General features: G+C 40.6%; 1 protein-coding gene across 3 annotated transcripts in view; it reads left to right on the top strand.

Annotated features, from left to right (window-relative positions):
* Nucleotides 1-13,529, top strand: part of LOC115209208 (structural maintenance of chromosomes flexible hinge domain-containing protein 1) — a 101,371-nt gene extending 87,842 nt beyond the window's left edge. For all 3 annotated transcript variants that reach the window (XM_029777461.2, XM_029777459.2, XM_036500832.1), the window contains 8 exons: nucleotides 953-1,158; nucleotides 2,294-2,395; nucleotides 3,412-3,500; nucleotides 6,088-6,194; nucleotides 8,698-8,768; nucleotides 8,966-9,137; nucleotides 10,196-10,354; nucleotides 12,177-13,529. In XM_029777461.2, coding sequence (XP_029633321.1) covers nucleotides 953-1,158; nucleotides 2,294-2,395; nucleotides 3,412-3,500; nucleotides 6,088-6,194; nucleotides 8,698-8,768; nucleotides 8,966-9,137; nucleotides 10,196-10,354; nucleotides 12,177-12,523 — 1,253 coding nt within the window. In that variant the 3' untranslated portion in view covers nucleotides 12,524-13,529. The remainder of the gene's footprint in view (nucleotides 1-952; nucleotides 1,159-2,293; nucleotides 2,396-3,411; nucleotides 3,501-6,087; nucleotides 6,195-8,697; nucleotides 8,769-8,965; nucleotides 9,138-10,195; nucleotides 10,355-12,176) is intronic.
* Nucleotides 13,530-17,058: the final 3,529 nt, after the last annotated feature.

Below are 17,058 nucleotides of genomic sequence, written 5' to 3'. Positions count from 1 at the left end.
GGGGGGACAAACACACACATATATACATACGCAAGCTTCTTTCAGTTTCCATCTACCAAATCCACTTACAGGGCTTTGGTCGGCCCAAAGCTATAGTAGAAGACACTTTCCCAAGGTGCCACGCAGTGGGACTGAGCCTGGAATCATGTGGTTGGGAAGCAAGCTACTTACCACACAGCCACTCCTGCGCCCTATGTATGTATAATGAGCTCCTTTCAGTTTCTGCTTACCAAATCCACTCGCAAGGCTTTGGTTGGCTTGGGGCCATGGTAGAAGACACTTTCCCAAGGTGCCACGCAGTGGGACTGAACCTGGAACCATGTAGTTCATAAGCAAGCTACTTACCACACAGCCACTCCTACGCCTATTGAACAAATATATAGGCAGAATCTACAATCAGCTAATGACAATCATAAAAGCTTTTATATTACAACAGTCTTCGTCCAGATGTTTATTCCTTACCTAAAATTGATACGAGTTCTTGATCATCATCGTTTAACGTCTGTTTTCCGCGCTAGCATGGGTTGGACAGTTCGACCGGGGTCTGGGAAGCCAGGGGCTACACCAGGCTCCAGTCTTGATCTGGCAGTGTTTCTACAGCTGGATGCCCTTCCTAACGCCAACCACTCCACGAGTGTAGTGGGTGCTTTTTACGTGCCAGGGGAGTCTGGCATCAGCCACGATAGGTTGGTGCTTTGAAATGTGCCACCAGCACGGACGCCAGTCAGGGCGGCACTGGCATTGGTCAGGCGGCGCTGGAATATATTAAATCTCACCTGGTACAGTTTCTCCCTTCTGTATCTAATCATTGTCCAGCAAATTACTGATTCAAAGCTCCAACCAACCAAAAGACCATGGAATCACCATTGAGTGAAATTATTTTCCTTTTGTTTATTACTTAAAAATATCTCGTTTATTTGTGTATAATTGTGATGGTATCTCTTGTGTCCAGTCTCCAACCATGAAGCCAGCCACTTAGAACAGCAGCTACGCATGGAGTTGAAGAAGCAGAACATTCCGCTCGTACAACTTCAGTCAATTGAGCAAATTGATAATCTTCTTCAGACAAGAATGAAAGAACGAGATGAACTGCTCAGCAGGCCACGCCGACTCTGTGGCCTGGCACAAACGCCTAGTGATCCGGAGATATTGGGAAAAGTGAGTTCAACTATTTTTACTTTAATACGTTCAAAACTAAAGCAGTTAGTGTTATTATCCAATAAATTCTTTTCTTTATAGACCAGAAGAGTATTTATATTTACTCCATAAGAAGCATGGGGCCAGTTTTTCTGGATGGGACACTGACCCATCGCAGGATTGCTCATTTCTACAAGCTGAAATGAAGTGTTTTGCTCAAGAACACAACACCTGACCCCATCCAGGAATCAAAACTACAATCTTACAATCATGAGTACTTCAATAATCACTGCACTATACTATAATATTGCATTGTGGAGGCACATGGCCTAGTGGTTAGAGTAGCAGACTCGTGGTCGAAGGATCGTGGGTTCAAATCTCAACCAGATGATGTGTGTGTTTATGAGCAAAGCACCTAAGCTCCACGTGGCTCCAGCAGAAGGTAATGGTGAACTTCTGCTGACTCTTTCGCCACAACTTTCTCTCACTCTTTCCTCCTGCATCTTGCAACTCACCTGCGACCCGTCCAGGTGGGGAACCTATACGCCAAGAAACTGGCCCTTATGAGCCAGGCATGGCTCGAGAAGGAACAAACAAACAAACAAACAACATAATATTGCATTATACTAAGACAAAGACATAACACTCATTCAGTACAATGTCCTGTAGAAGCCTTTCATGAAACTGTTTACCTTAATAACAACAACAACACAGTCTCCAATTTCCTATTTTTCCTTTATTCTATGTAAAAACCTTCAAAGGAAGTGTTAAAATACAAGTTACAAAAAAAAAAAATTAGGATTTCTGACTATTAAGGCCCAACTAATGAGATCACTCTTATTTCTAATATCCATCACATTATAATTTTATATTAGTCATTCAGGTAACTCTTAATTGATAATCTAATGATATTATATCTGGGGTTTTTTTTCCCAGATTAATCTAGTTTTTAAACAAATTTCAATGTCTTTCATAAATGGAGCAAATGTTTTGCTTTTGCTCGACATTCTCAGCTGTGAAATAAAGCTGCTCTGTATGTTTATAGGACAGAGTAACCGAGTCACTCAGAGCATTGTGTCGTGTTAGTCCATGGTTTCTAATTTGACATCTTACTCTCACGAGTTCATCCTTTTATTTCTATCAATTCTTTTGGCAGATCGGTCAGCTTGCAGAACTTCAAGACCATGATATAGCTCGTGTCCTCTCATGGCACATGTCAGCTGATATGGACTGTGTTGTAACTACAACCACTAAAAAGGTATGTTCCACACTTTGTTTCCGTCCTCACTTATTTGATGCAATGGTTTCTAACCTTTATCTGCTTATATCTTTACAAGTTATGAAAGAAATAGTTTACTCTGTTTAGCACTTCATCATTAGCCCTTTAGCATTTAAACTGGTCATATCTGGCCCAAATATTCTTCCTTTTTCATTTTTCAAAGTGGCCGGATCTGGCCTTTCACACCTACCCCACAATGTCATTCTAAAAATTGAAAAAATCAATTGTCTAAATCTTGAAGCTACATGATTAATGCATGATCAATTCAAAACAGTGTGAATAAATAAGTATTACATCTGACAGAATAATCTGTATGCTAAAGAAGGGTTAATTGTTTAGCATCCATTTTTCAATACTGGTGATTAAGGAATGTCTTTATCTCTCCTGAGTATAACAGCTCTCTCTCTCTCTCTCTCTCTCTCTCTCTCTCTCTGTTCTCAAGTTTGTTTCCCAGAAGACTGCTTGTGTCTGCCTACCACAACCACAAAATTACCAACTCTATGTGGTCTTCTATCTCCATTCTACCACCACTGGCCCTAAATAATTAACCACTTTGCCCATTTGTTTAGGCCAGACATTGCACCAAAGAAAGCTGCACACATCTGCCTGGAATTAAATTGCATACTTCTCTATAAAATAATGGCTTTTATTCATCTCCTCAGGCTTCTACACCTACTTTCAACAAACATCTTTTATTTCCGCACATACACTTAGGATCTGACTACACAACCTTTTGTCTTTTGCATAAAAAAAAAATAGTTTTGAGACTCATTTTCCCGCATGTCAGTCATTTGTTTTTCCTAATCACCTTTTCTAATTTACTCACTTAACTCCCCTTATTTTGTTAAATCTTCTCCATCCCTATTTTAACCACCTTTTTCAAAGGGATCCACCATCAGTTGTCAATAACCATTTCCATCTGCCATGTTAATTCCAAGCTCACCCATACCTTGAGATCCAATAACTTGATCTTTCCTTATTGTTTGTCTCAACAGGCCAAAGAAATCTACAACCAAACCAGTGGCAAACAGCAAGTGTTACCATTAGATTCTATTTATAAGAAAACCCTTCCAGAATGGGACAAGTAAGTATTAATAGCTTTTCTAAGTTTGTTTCAAGAGAGTAATCTCAAGTTCAATTCCAGGCAGTGACCTGGATAATAATAATGATGATAATAATAATAACAATAATAATAATAATAATAATAATAACATCGAAAAATACCTTAGGAATGAGAGCACAGGTTTGAAATTTCCCCAAGACACCTGATGAAGGCTGGAGGGTATATCAGCTGTGTGGTGTCAGTGTCCATGCACGACAGAGTGTAAGCGCCCTGAGAGAAATGTTGGGCATTAGAAGCTTCGGATGCAGCGTGCAGGAGAGATGATTGCATTGGTATGGTCATGTACTAAGGATGGATGAGGAGAGATGTGTGAAGAAGTGCCATTCCCAAACTGTTGAAGGAATCCAGGGTAGAGGTAGACCCAGGAAGACGTGGGACAAGGTGGTCAAGCATGACCTTTGTACATTGAACCTCACAGAGGCTATGACGAAAGACCAAGACCTCTGGAGATATGCTGTGACTTTGAAGACCTGGCAAATGAAGTGAGTTCATGGCTCGCAGGATGGCCTGCTGTGCTAACCTTGGATCGTAGAGTGACCCGCTGTTCTTGAGAAGACCTATTGAGTCAATTACATCAACATCAAAATAAAAATTCAAATGGGAATTGTAGTTGTAACCCGTGCCAGTGACACGTAAAAAGCACCATCCAAACGTGGCAGATGCCAGCGCTGCCTGACTGGCGTCTGTGTCGGTGGCATGTAAAAGCACCAACTGATTGTGGCCGTTTGCCAGCCTGCTCTGGCCCCTATGCCGGTGGTACGTAAAATACACCCACTACACTCACGGAGTGGTTGGCATTAGGAAGGGCATCCAGCTGTAGAAACACTGCCAAATCAGACTAGAGCCTGGTGCAGCCTCTATGGTTTCCAGACCCCGGTCAAACCGTCCAACCCATGCTAGCATGGAAAACAGACATTAAATGATGATGAAGATGAGGACAAATATCCGTCAAATGTACATAATTCCTCATCTCTTAAATATAATATCTGATGATGATTTGAAATTAGACACATCCAAAACTAGGTTCCTACCAAAGTACAAAAACTTGAGATTTCTTTAGATTTCTGAGAAATTATTTCATAATTTACAACATTCCATTCCGCAACTGTTTCTAGAATCAAAATTCAAATGAATGGAAACCCACTAGTGCCATATTTTAATGAGGCACCTAAATATTATACTATTTAGCTAAGATTTTAAAGCCCTTTCTTCAAACTACTGATTTCATCAAAAGATTCAAAATTCTGCTCAAAGGTCATTTTTAAGTCTTTCTCTAAATTTCTCTTTGTTTCTTCTCACTTAACCAACCTTTACATACACCTGTGTGTGTATATATCTTCAAAAACTTTTCTGTTGATATCAAAACTACAGATTCTGTAATACATGTGGTTTGCACCGAGAATGTTACCCTTCGAGGCACAAGTCCAGGCAAGGTTGTTTATGGAAGACCAGAAATCGTCCATGCATACCAGCCTCCCCTTCCCACCAGTGTTATCCAAGAGAAAGGCAGAGGGGCCAATACAGCTTGGCACCAGTAATGTTGCAATTCATTTCTACAGCTGAGGGAACTGGAGCAACGTGAAATAAAGTGTCTTGCTCAAGAACACAACACACAGCCTGGTCTTGGAATCGAACTCACAACCTCATGATTGTGAGCCCAGCGCTCTAACCACTGAGCCAAACCAACAAACAGTATGAAATAGGTGGACTCTGAACCAACCTTCACTCCGTACATCGTTTCCTAGCATATAACCAAACAGCCTTTTCACAAATTTCTTGCCCTTGTCTGTAAGCTCATCTCTGCTGCCTAACCTAACTAAACCCTCTACTCCACTCTGAAATATATGAAACATAATCATCATCATCATCACCATCATTTAACGTCCGTTTTCCATGCTGGCATGGGTTGGCTGGTTTGACAGGAGCTGGCAAGGCCAGGGGCCACACCAGATTCCATTGTCTGCTCTGGCATGGTCTCTATGATTGAATACCCTTCCTAATTGCTTTTTATGTGGCACCAGCATGGATGCTTTCTTACATAGCTCTGGCGTGGGTGTTAGTACACGTAGAGATTCCACTTCCCCATCACTCTCATCTTGATACCAGCCAAAAAGACCTCCAAATTATTTTGGTTTAAAGTCTCTCTCTCTCCTCCACTCATTATTCCCTCTCAACTTCTCCAACCACCTACAACTCATTAATCCTAACCCTCCACCACCATGTGAACAACCCAGTGCCTGCAACCTCAGGGTCACACCATTACTGAAAGTCTGTCTTGGCAGTCTCACATTTAAAACCCAACTAACATTACATTGCTGGCCTTCTTTAGGTCCTACTCCGTCTACCTAACCTCATTAGCTACTAACCCTTTACAAAATTCAAGTGAGACTCCAGTGGAATACTGCTCCCACATCTGGGACTGTGCTACTGCTAGACATAGACACCTTGTCTGAAAATTTCTCTAAGAATTAAGACAGTATGTGAAGACAATATATATTGTTACTTTCAATTCAGAAACTGTTTTTTTTTTTTTTTATGCTCGTTTCAGACTTCTACCTCATGAAAAATTCCGACCTCAATGGAAACCTCCTGGGAATCCAGTCTATGCAAGGAAACTTCTTAAATTCAGTCACCAAGAAGAAAAATGTAAATTGGGTGAGTGAAATTACTTAAGAAATAAGTCTTGTTTTTATTTCATTGGCAATGAGCTGCTGCAGTAGATGCTACTTTAATTTATCCTGGTTGAGTAGACCAATGCTCCATAACCTTTTTTCACTTGTGGTACACTTATATTCTTTTCAAAATTTGGTGGCACACCTGAACTAAAAATATGGCAGCACGTAAAAAGTACCATCTCAACGTGGGTGATGCCAGGCCCATCTGACTGGCTCCCATTCCATGGCACATAAAAAGCTCCATCCAAATGTGGCCGATGCCAATACCCACTGCTTGGCTCTCGTGCCTGTGGCACATAAAAAGCACCAACCAAACGTGCCCGATGCCAGTACCCCTTGACTTGCTCCTGTGTTGGTGGCATGTAAAAAGTACCATCCGAATATGGATGATGCCAAGCCTGCCTGACTGGCTCCCATGCTGGTGGCACATAAAAAGCACCCACTACACTCTGAGAGTGGTTGGTGTCAGGAAGGGCATCCAGCTGTAGAAACATTACCAGATCAGACTGGAGCCTGATGCAGCTTCTAGCTCTCCACACCTCAGTCAAACCGTCCAACCCATGCCAGCATGGAAAGCGGACGTTAAACAATGATGATGAAAAGTATAGAAGAAAAAATTATATTCAGGTTACACTGTGGCACACCATTTGCAGAGCACTGGTTTAGACATCCCAGTAAATCCTGTTTTATTAGCAAAATATTAAACAAAAGCCCATTAGTAGTAATATCTCTGCAAAATATTCCCTATGTTCAATAACTCATCCAATTCAGCTATATATCCTTTTTTAGATTATTGGATTATCTTATAATCCCTCTGTGCCTTTTTATGGCACCAGCACCAGTGAGTTTGCCATGCAGCCCAAAAGATTACAAACCCCAGAGGGAGTGGGGGTTAGCTGTATGCTAGGACAGGAGTGGGTAAACGATGAGGGAAGAGGGCCAAACAGGTTGTTGATGAAGAGGATCTGCAGTTGGTTGGTCAGATTTAGAAGAGGGGCTGAGAATGTTTTAGTGGGAGCTCTGAGAAGATGAATAGTGGTGATGAGGTGTGCAGCAGGTGAGCCCTGAAGGTAGGAGGTGAGTGGGGACAGAGGAGCTAGGAGTGTGGTGACGGGAAGGGAGGTAGGGTTGTTGAAGAGGGTGATGTAGGGAGTGGTGGGAAATGACTAGTGATGTAGGAGTTGGGGGTGGTGGGGGGAGGGGTAAGAAGAGAGCAACAGCAGGGTAATAATGGTAAATCAGGTGACAGAGGGAGATGAAGAAAGAAACGGCATGCGGTTGAGTAGACTGCAGGCATTTGAAGAGAGAGAGAGAGAAGCAGTCATAATGCACACGAGATATAATCTGATGGTTCAATGGCAGTGGCAAAGAGAGAATCTTTTATGTATGAAGAATGGGCAACAAGTGAAATGTTTCCCGGTAGCAAGAAAAAGGGAAGTGGCAACTGGGTAGAGGTGCAGTGAGAGAGATGATAGCAGAGGGATTGATATTGAGAGGTGATTGGATGAGGTGCCCATGTGTGTTTATGTGTGTCCACATCATTATTTAACTCCCACCTTCCATGCTGGCATAGATTGGACAGTTTGACTGGATCTGATAAGTTCAAGAGTTGCATCGTGATTGTCATCTGTTATGGTATGGGTTCTACAGCTGGATGCCCTTCCTTATGTCAACCACTTAACAAAATGTACTGGGTGCTTTTTACGTGGCACCAAATAAGTTGTGAAACAAAGAACCCTCAATTGAGGGCTAAAGTATTGAGGGAGATGGCTTTGTACCAGTTGAGAGCTCCTTGTATCTTATAATATAATAATGAAATTACTGTATACAGTGCTCAGGTGCACCACAACTTGTCAAAAGTGCATATAAAGCATAAGAAGTAATGTACAAATGTCTGGGAAGTGAACAGTGTATGAGTCAGATACATGCTTGTGTGTGTATGGAGGGGAGAATATCAGGAAGAATGGAAGTTTTGAAGGATGCAGTGCTCCAACAACTAACAACTGATGCCGGCAGTTTGTTCCATGCTTCAGCAACTCTTAGCATGAAAAAATGTTTCCGAAAGTCATGGGAGCTGTGCTGTTTTCTGACTTTGTAAACATGTCCATGGGTGTTAGATGGGTGGAGTTTGAAAAGGTGCTCGGAATTATTGTTTGTAAGATGGTTAATAATTTTATGGGTGTCTGCCAAGTCAGCTGCCAGACGTCGGAGTTTCAATGTATCCATGCCCAGAGAAGTAAGGCGTTCAGAATATGGCAAATGCCTGATGGAGGGTATTCTCTTGGTTGCATGTCACTGTAAGGATGTAAAGTGGTCCCTAAAGAAGAGGGGGAGTGTGTGATGATTTCAGGCAAGGTAATGAGAGGAACACGTTTATAGTTGTGAGAGGGTGGTAGTGGGGAGAGAGAGGGGTCAAAATACATTCCTTGAACCCATCTTTGTTCATATTTGAATTAATTGTTCTGTTTTGTGTTTTTGTTCAGTGTTTGGAATGCTGTTGGGAGATACAATGTTCTTGGATTCTTTAGACTATGCGAATTCCTACAGACAAGAGGTGAGTCTTTTATAAAATTACAAGAATTTTTAACCCTCTTCTAATTATTTGGCTGTTGAGACAGTTTAACTGTCTTTGTTATAATACGAAAAATCTCACACTTGAAGAACTTTGCTATATAATAAAAGATGGAAGTTGCATAGAATTAATTTTGCCTTTTTTTGTGTATTCATCCCTTGTTTCTGTTTCCTTCTTAGGTTGTGAAGTTTGCCCATTGCCCAACCATTTTGACAAGAGATGGAGATCGTATCCGCAGTAATGGCAAATTTGGAGGATTAATGAATAAAGCATTGCCTTTAGATAAGCTACGTGGAGCAGTGTTTGGTGAACCCCTACCAGTTGCTTACCATGCAATCTGCACACAAATTGGTGAGTTTATACAGTTGTCTCCCAACAATAACACCATGGTGATGCTAATTACTTTAATTATAAATGACTTTCATTGTATTTTTTGAATTGAGTTATTCTGCATTGAAACTGATGCAAACATTGTAAGGTTTTGGAAGTTGAACCTTTGTGGCTGTCCCACTATTATATACGACTAGTTCCTGTGGAGGGCCCTTCATTAGGCCTTGGGCACAACAATGACACTTCATGCATTGCGTACATCATCATCATCATCATCATCATCGTTTAACATCCGCTTTCCATGCTGGCATGGGTCGGATGATTTGACTGAAGACTGGCAAGCCAGTAGGCTACACCAGACTCCAATCTGATCTGGCAGAGTTTCTACAGCTGGTTGCCCTTCCTAACGCCAACCACTCCAAGAATGTAGTGGGTGCTTTTACGTGCCACCGGCACAGGGGCCAGTCAGGCAGTACTGGCAATGGTCATGCTCAAATGGTGCTTTTTATGTGCCACCTGCACAGGAGCCAGTCCAGCGGCACTGGCAACAACCTCGCTTGAATGATTTTTCCCATGCCACCAGCTCAAGTGCCAATGAGGTGACATAGGTAACGATCATGCTCAAATGGTGCTTTTTACGTGCCATCGGCACGGAGGCCAACTTGTTGCTCTGGCAAAGATCACACTCATATGGTGCTCTTAGCACTCCACCAGCACGGATGCCAGTCATCGAATTTGATTATATTTTATTAAACTTGACCAATATTTATCAAGCAATGAACAATTTTCATCCAAACAATGATATAATTTGTCGACTTGGAACTTATTGCAAAGCTGCATGATAAACAACGGTACCACCACCACCACCACCTCTGCCATACACCATTCAGCCTTTTTGTGAGGGTAATAGTGTGAGCTGCAGTTGTGATAGAGGTGGAGGCGGCAGTGAAGATGGTGGTGGTGGTCGTAGCTGAGGCGGTCAGGGATGATGGTGATAGGAAGCAATGTGAAAGACAATGGTGATGGTGGTGAAGGGGAAGGTGGTGATGTCTATTGAAACTTTTGTCTTGCTATTACAGATACACTCCATAACTACCGGGCTGCTGTGAAGAAGCGCCAGAACTCTGAGACTGATTTAGTTGAACAGCAAAGAGCAATGAACAATCCTGAGATGAAGATGAAGATGAAGGAATGTTCGGAAGCAGAAGAAAGACTACGAGTCATTGAACAGAAATTAGGTTAGTCACGTAACATTCACAACAACAACAACAACAATTGTTATTCTGTTGTAATTAAAAAATATATCAAACGTATCAGAATGGTTGGCATTAGGAAGGGCATCCAGCCATTGAAACGATGCCAAATCAAGCTGGAGTCTGATGCAGCCTTCCAGCTTTGCCAACCCTGGTCAAACCATCCAACTCCAGCCATCATGGACGATGGGCACTAAATGATGAGGATGATGATGATTGTTGACACCACAAACTACTTTTGAACTCTGGACTAAAACTCATCATCATCATCATCATCATACGTCCGCTTTCCATGCTAGCATGGGTTGGACGATTTGACTGAGGTCTGGGGAACCAGATGGCTGCACCAGACTCCAATCTTGATCTGGAAGAGTTTCTACAGCTGGATGCCCTTCATAACGCCAACCACTCGGAGAGTGTAGTGGGTGCTTTTATGTGCCACCGGCACGAGGGCCAATCAGGCAGTATTGGCAACGGCTTTGTCACAAAGCCAGCAATTTCAGCAGGTGGTGGGCGGGAGTGGGGTGCTGATCAATTACATCAGTCTCGTTATTCGACTGGTACTTATTTTATTGATGCTGAAAAGATGAAAGGCTGCATTGACCTCAGTGAAATCTGAACTCAACATTATGTTGATATGCATTTTGCCCAACATGCTAACCACTCTGCCAAGCTCACTGCCTTAGATTATTGCAAATATTGGCTCAAGGCCAGCAGGTTCGGGGAAGGGGTTAAATCGATTACATCAACCCCAGTGCTCAACTGGTACTTAATTTATTGACCCCGAAAGGATGAAAGGCAAAGTCAACCTCAGTGAAATTTGGACCCCAGAATGTAAAGACGGACAAAATGCTGCCAAGAATTTTCCCCAGCCTGCTAATGATTCTGTCAGCTCTCCGCCTTCACTCTGATCTAAATACTGCAATACATTTCTTGCAGCCATTGCTGATCCTTAGTTCTAAAATGAGTTACTGTTGACCAAGGGAAAGATTAGGGCACAATGCCTCCTATTTATTGATGAAAGGGTTAATCCATATTTTCTTAAAGTGCATTTCGAGACAAGAGAAGCCCAACTAGAAATGAAGAAAATGAGTTGGTGGGCTTCATTCATTGCTTTTGGGAATCAATATTAATGTTTGTGGGTGGGGTATAATTTCTCATTAAAAAATATTCCTAAATCAAAGTTGGTTGTTATAAACAATCAGTTGTTGTTTAAACCAAGCCGTGTCTGGCCCAAATGTTCTACTTGTTTTTATGTTCAGACTGGCCAGATCCAGCCTCTCACACCTACCATACCATGTCATTCTAAAAGTAAGCAGTCACGTCATTGAAATCTTAAAGCTACAAGATAATGCATGATTAATTTAAAGCAATATAAATAAATAAGCATTACATTTGATAGAATAATCTGAATCATCATCTTTTAATGTCTGTTTTCCATGCTAGCATGGGTTGGACAGTTCAACCGGGGATCTGGGAAGCCAGAAGGCTGCACCAGGCTCCAGTCTGATCTGGCAGAGTTTCTACAGCTGGATGCCCTTCCTAATGCCAACCACTCTGTGAGTGTAGTGGGTGCTTTTTACATGCCAGGCAAGGCTGGCAGCAGCCACGATCGATTGGTGTTTTTTACGTGCCACTGGCACAGAAGCCAGTCAATGCTAAAGTTAATTAGGTTCTGTGAAATACTTGTATTCTTGCTTTCGTTGGATGAAACCATAATTACTTTAAAAACTATTAATTAATCTTAACAGTTATTTCATTCCTTTATGAATTAATATTATTATTTCTGTTGTCATTTTTTTTTCAGGTATGTGCCTTGCTCAGTCACAATCGTCAGGAATGACTTCAAAAGGAAAATTATACGAACACTATGAGACTCCAGTGAGCACCAAAAAGCCTCGTTTGTCAACATCCTCAATTCCTTTCAGTGTCGATACTGGTAATGTTGAAATGTCATCTCCTGCTTTGAACGGCACCGGAGCTGGTAAATCCCACAATATTATGAATAACAGTGGAATGGCAAGCAACTCGGGGGCAGCGGGTGTCTCGACGCCGACCAACAATAACTTTGCTCCCACGCGACAGAGCAAACGCATTGCTTCCATGACACCAGTCACCTCAGATGATGGTAGAAAGAGGTTGCGTAAGACCTGAGCCGCTCCTTCTTCATATTCTCCTCACCATTATCAACCAACCATCATTGGATTCCCTTTTTCTTAGATCAAATCTGAATAGTTTCATACACACCTCACACACAAGACTCTGGAACTGCCTTTCTTCCCCCATCACCTCTCTTTAATTTTTATTTCTTTCTATTTTACTACATCCCAACACACACACACACACACATATATACACATATACACACATACACATTCAGACACACAAATCAACTTTATTTTATTTTCCCAAGACTATTTTTGACTGGTAACTGTTAAGTACTTGGGCCCTGTTTTTGAATTTAATTACCTACATCACTCCCTCACTTTTAGTAAAGTTATTTACTGCAGTTTTGTTGTCTTTCTTTCTTTCGTCTCTCCTTCTCCCTACCTCTCTCTCTCTCTCTCTCTTTCTCATGTAATATAAACATCAGATTCTAAACTTTTCACTGTTAAGGTAAGAAAATATCTGTTTCTTTTTATTACGTCTACTTATTTCAGTTATTTCAAATTTATTGTCCATTGTTGTGCCAAGGAGAAGTTGACCCCTTTTCTGCATTTTAATATCACCCACACTTAAAAAGCTATCCTCACAATTTGTGTGCAAGGTTTCCTTTTTTCCTTTGTTTTGTTTTGTTTTTTTGTTCAGTTTTTTTTTTTTTTTTTCCATTCCACAAACCATTTTTTTGCCATGTATTAGTTCCTTATGGAACCAAGTATTGTAAATACAGCTTTTCAGACTATTTCGATTTGACTTGTTAATTTGTTTCATTCATTATTCAACATGACATCAATCATCAACAGCCTTTATTCACCTTTCTCAATCTACATGTGATAGACTTACAAGATTCAGCTCCGTATTCAACGGAGTCTGTTACTTAACAAACTTCATACAGTATTTTGACATCCACATTTTTAGTGCATAACAAACACTAAGATAATCATAAAAAATAAACTGGTATTTGTAAAAAAAATAAAAAATAAAATTTTCAGTTTAATACCTGACAGATGTAAACTCATTTATTTTCTTTCATATAAAATATGATAGTTAAAGAAATAGCTCTGAAGATGCCTTTTGAATTTGATAAGTTGTTTTCGATAAAAAGCTAAATTTTGAACAATTTAGAAATTATTTTTCTTTGGAGTAAAGATTGTTTTGCCAACATAACATGGCAGTCCTGGTTCAGGACGAATGTGGAGGCACAATGGCCAAGTGGTTAGGGCAGTAGACTCGCGGTCGGAGGATCGCGGTTTCGTGTGTATTTATTGAGCGAAAACATCAAAAGCTCCACGAGGCTCCGGCAGGGGGTGGTGGCAGCCTCTGTTGTATAAAAAAATACCGTCCAACCCATACTAGCATGGAAAACGGACGTTAAGCAATGATGATGATGATGTTGCTGTAATTTAGCCCCAGAAGACATTGTCTCCAGCTGGCTATACAACAGCTGGAGACAATGTCTCCTGGGGCTAAATTACAGCAACATTCGTCCTAAACCAGGACTGCCATGTTAAATTCGCAAAACAATCTTTACTCCAAAGTACTGTTACTGAATATCTCTTGTTTTGAGATTTACAAATAGTAATTTTCTGGTTTTTCTTTTTGTTTTCCACTTCTTTTCTTCCCATTAATTGTAATGTTCTAGTTTTCTTAATCAGCTTGAATTAAAAATTGAAACATCCTGTCATTCTAGTTAAGTTTCTCTTTCAAAAAGTCATCAACATAGTCTAACTGAATTCTGTATGAAAGCTTTCTTGTATCCTTTTGCCACAAGACGTATCTGAATGAAAGTGTTGGTGAGGAATTCCATGGAATATTAGAATTCAGACTCTGTTGGTTCCTCAAGTAACTTTCGGTACTTTCTGGTCCTAAAAAGAGCTTTAATGAGAGAGGATGAAAAATGTGTAGAAAATAGGAGCAAACTAGATAAAAGATTCTGATAGAAAATGGGAAAATAGACACTAAAATAAATACCTATTTCTTTTACTACCCACAAGGTGCTAAACACAGAGAGGACAAACAAGGACAGACAAACGGATTAAGTCGATTACATCAACCCCAGTGCGTAACTTAATTTATCAACCCCGAAAGGAGGAAAGGCAAAGTTGACCTCTGCGGAATTTGAACTCAGAACGTAACGGTAGACTAAATTATATATCAGTTGAGCACTGGGGTCAATGTGATCAACTAGGCTCCCTCTCCAAAATTCCAGGCTTGTCCCAGGTTTAGCTCCTCTACAGAAAGAACTGTAATTTTAAATGAACAATAATCTACTTCAGTGTGTCAGTTTGTGTGATATATTTGTGTGTGAGTGTGTATACATACATACAGGCATACATACATATAAACATGTATAGAAATGTGTATATTTCTGTACATGTATACATTTCTTATTTTGTTTGTATATGCATGTGTGTTTGTGTGTGTTCTTTTATTTGTTTCAGTCATTTGACTGCGGCCATGCTGGAGCACTGCTTTTAGTCGAACAAATCAATCCCAGAAATTATTCTTTGTAAGCCTAGTGCTTATTCTATCAGTCTCTTTTGCTAAACCACTAAGTTACAAGGTGTAAACACATCATCAGTTGTCAAGCAATAGTGGGAGGGGACAAACACACACACACATATATATACGACGGGCTTCTTTCAGTTTCCATCTACCAAATCCACTCACAAGGCTTTGGTTGGCACAGGGCTATAGTAGAAGACACTCGCCCAATGTGCCACGCAGTGGGACTGAACCCGGAACCATGTGGTTGGTTAGCAAGCTACTTACCACACAGCCACTCCTGCACCTATATATACATATATCTTTTCCTTATTTCAGTTATTAGACCATGGCCATGCTGGGGCACTGCCTTGAAGAATTGTACAAATTGAACAACTCAACCCCAGTACTTGGTTTTTTTTCTTTTTATCATTAAACCTGGTACTTATTCTGTCAGTCTCTTTTGCCAAACTGCTCAGTTAAGGAGGCATGAACACGTCAATGCTGAACTGAGAATTATGAATTAAAAATATCTTTTATTCACTCTTAGACTTATCTTGGAATACTTTAAGTAACTGGATGTAGCTTTCGATTTATCACCCTTGGAATACACTCACACACATTTATTATCGTCATCGTCATCATTTAGCTGGCATGAGTTGGTTTGACAAGAACTACCAACTCAGAAGACTACAACAAGCTCTGCTGTCTGTTCTGGCTTGCTTTCTACAGCTGGATGCCTTTCCTGATGCCAACCACTTCATGGAGTGAACTGGGTGCTTTTTATGTGGCACTAGCAGCAGTCAGGTCACCAAAACCCCTTTCAACTGGAGGGAACAGTATTGAGGGACAGAAATGGCATATTGCATTAGAAGAGGAGATATGGCGACTTCAGATGGAGAGAGAGACAGATGATGAAAATGTGACAGGGAGGAGGCTGGGCCTGTACACCAAAATTACAGGAGTGGTGTATATAGTGAAGTGGCCCCAGGATCGGAGAGGGTGAGTGGGTAGGTAAGTTCACAATACAAATACACATATGAAAGGGATAAGATTTAAAATTACTCTATTTATGTTTCTCACAGGCCAGGGAATTAGTTATAAATTGGGTTTAAAGTATAGAAGAGTTTCACAAACAGAATACAGGCATTTAATCCTCAATTCATCAAATCTCTCTATATATAAAGTTGAAGTTGTCTGTGTGTGGCAGGTTTGGTAGCCTTCAACTAACACTACCTCCTCCGAGACCCTGCTGCGCAAGTTGACCAAAATTGAGAGTATGATAGAAGAAGGCTTGCTCTTCCTTCCGTAGAAGAAAAAATTCAAATCGGACCATGTTAAGACCAAAAATTATTTACATCAAAAAGGTGCTTTTTTTCTATGAAAATCCCTATTTTTTACGATTTTTTTTACTGCTGTGTCACCATTTTTCAGTGTATTTCAACCAGGAAAATGTTCACTTAAAGAGAATAACAAGCTACATAATGCAAAATTTTTACTTTTCAAAAATTCCAATTCTAAAGAGTCGAAACAAACCCGAGCAATGCCGGGTGATACTGCTAGTTTATTAATAAATGTGATCTGAGCTCATTAGCAACATTTTCATACAATAAAGATTGTACCCACAGAAATTGCTAACACAAGGCTTAACATATCTAGTAATAACAGGAATTCTTGTGTTGCTTTTGATGCATGGGGGGGGCCAACAGCTTGTTAGACTATCTTCACAGAGTGTTGGTTTCCAGTCATGAAAGTGTGGGACTAAGCACACCTTTCGGAAATTCTGTTGGGAAGTTGGTGTAAATGTTTGCCACAAACACAGTGAACAATAAACATTACCATAGGTTTTTCTGTTAGTTCTCCATCTCCAGGATTTGTTAAGTAATGATTCAAACTCCTAACCATTCAGTTAAGTATCACGAGTGAGCCACCACAGTTTCACAGGATTGATTTATAAATCAATCAATCGGCTGTGGCATGATATGGCTTCACAGGCGTTCTAGTATTTATCCTCTTGTCGCCCAATTTAAACTAATTGGTGCCTA

Source organism: Octopus sinensis, linkage group LG3, assembly GCF_006345805.1.
Source record: "Octopus sinensis linkage group LG3, ASM634580v1, whole genome shotgun sequence".
Taxonomy (NCBI): Eukaryota; Metazoa; Mollusca; class Cephalopoda; order Octopoda; family Octopodidae; genus Octopus; species Octopus sinensis.
Note: the sequence above shows the minus strand (reverse complement) of the source record. Positions and strands in the feature narration are given on the sequence as shown.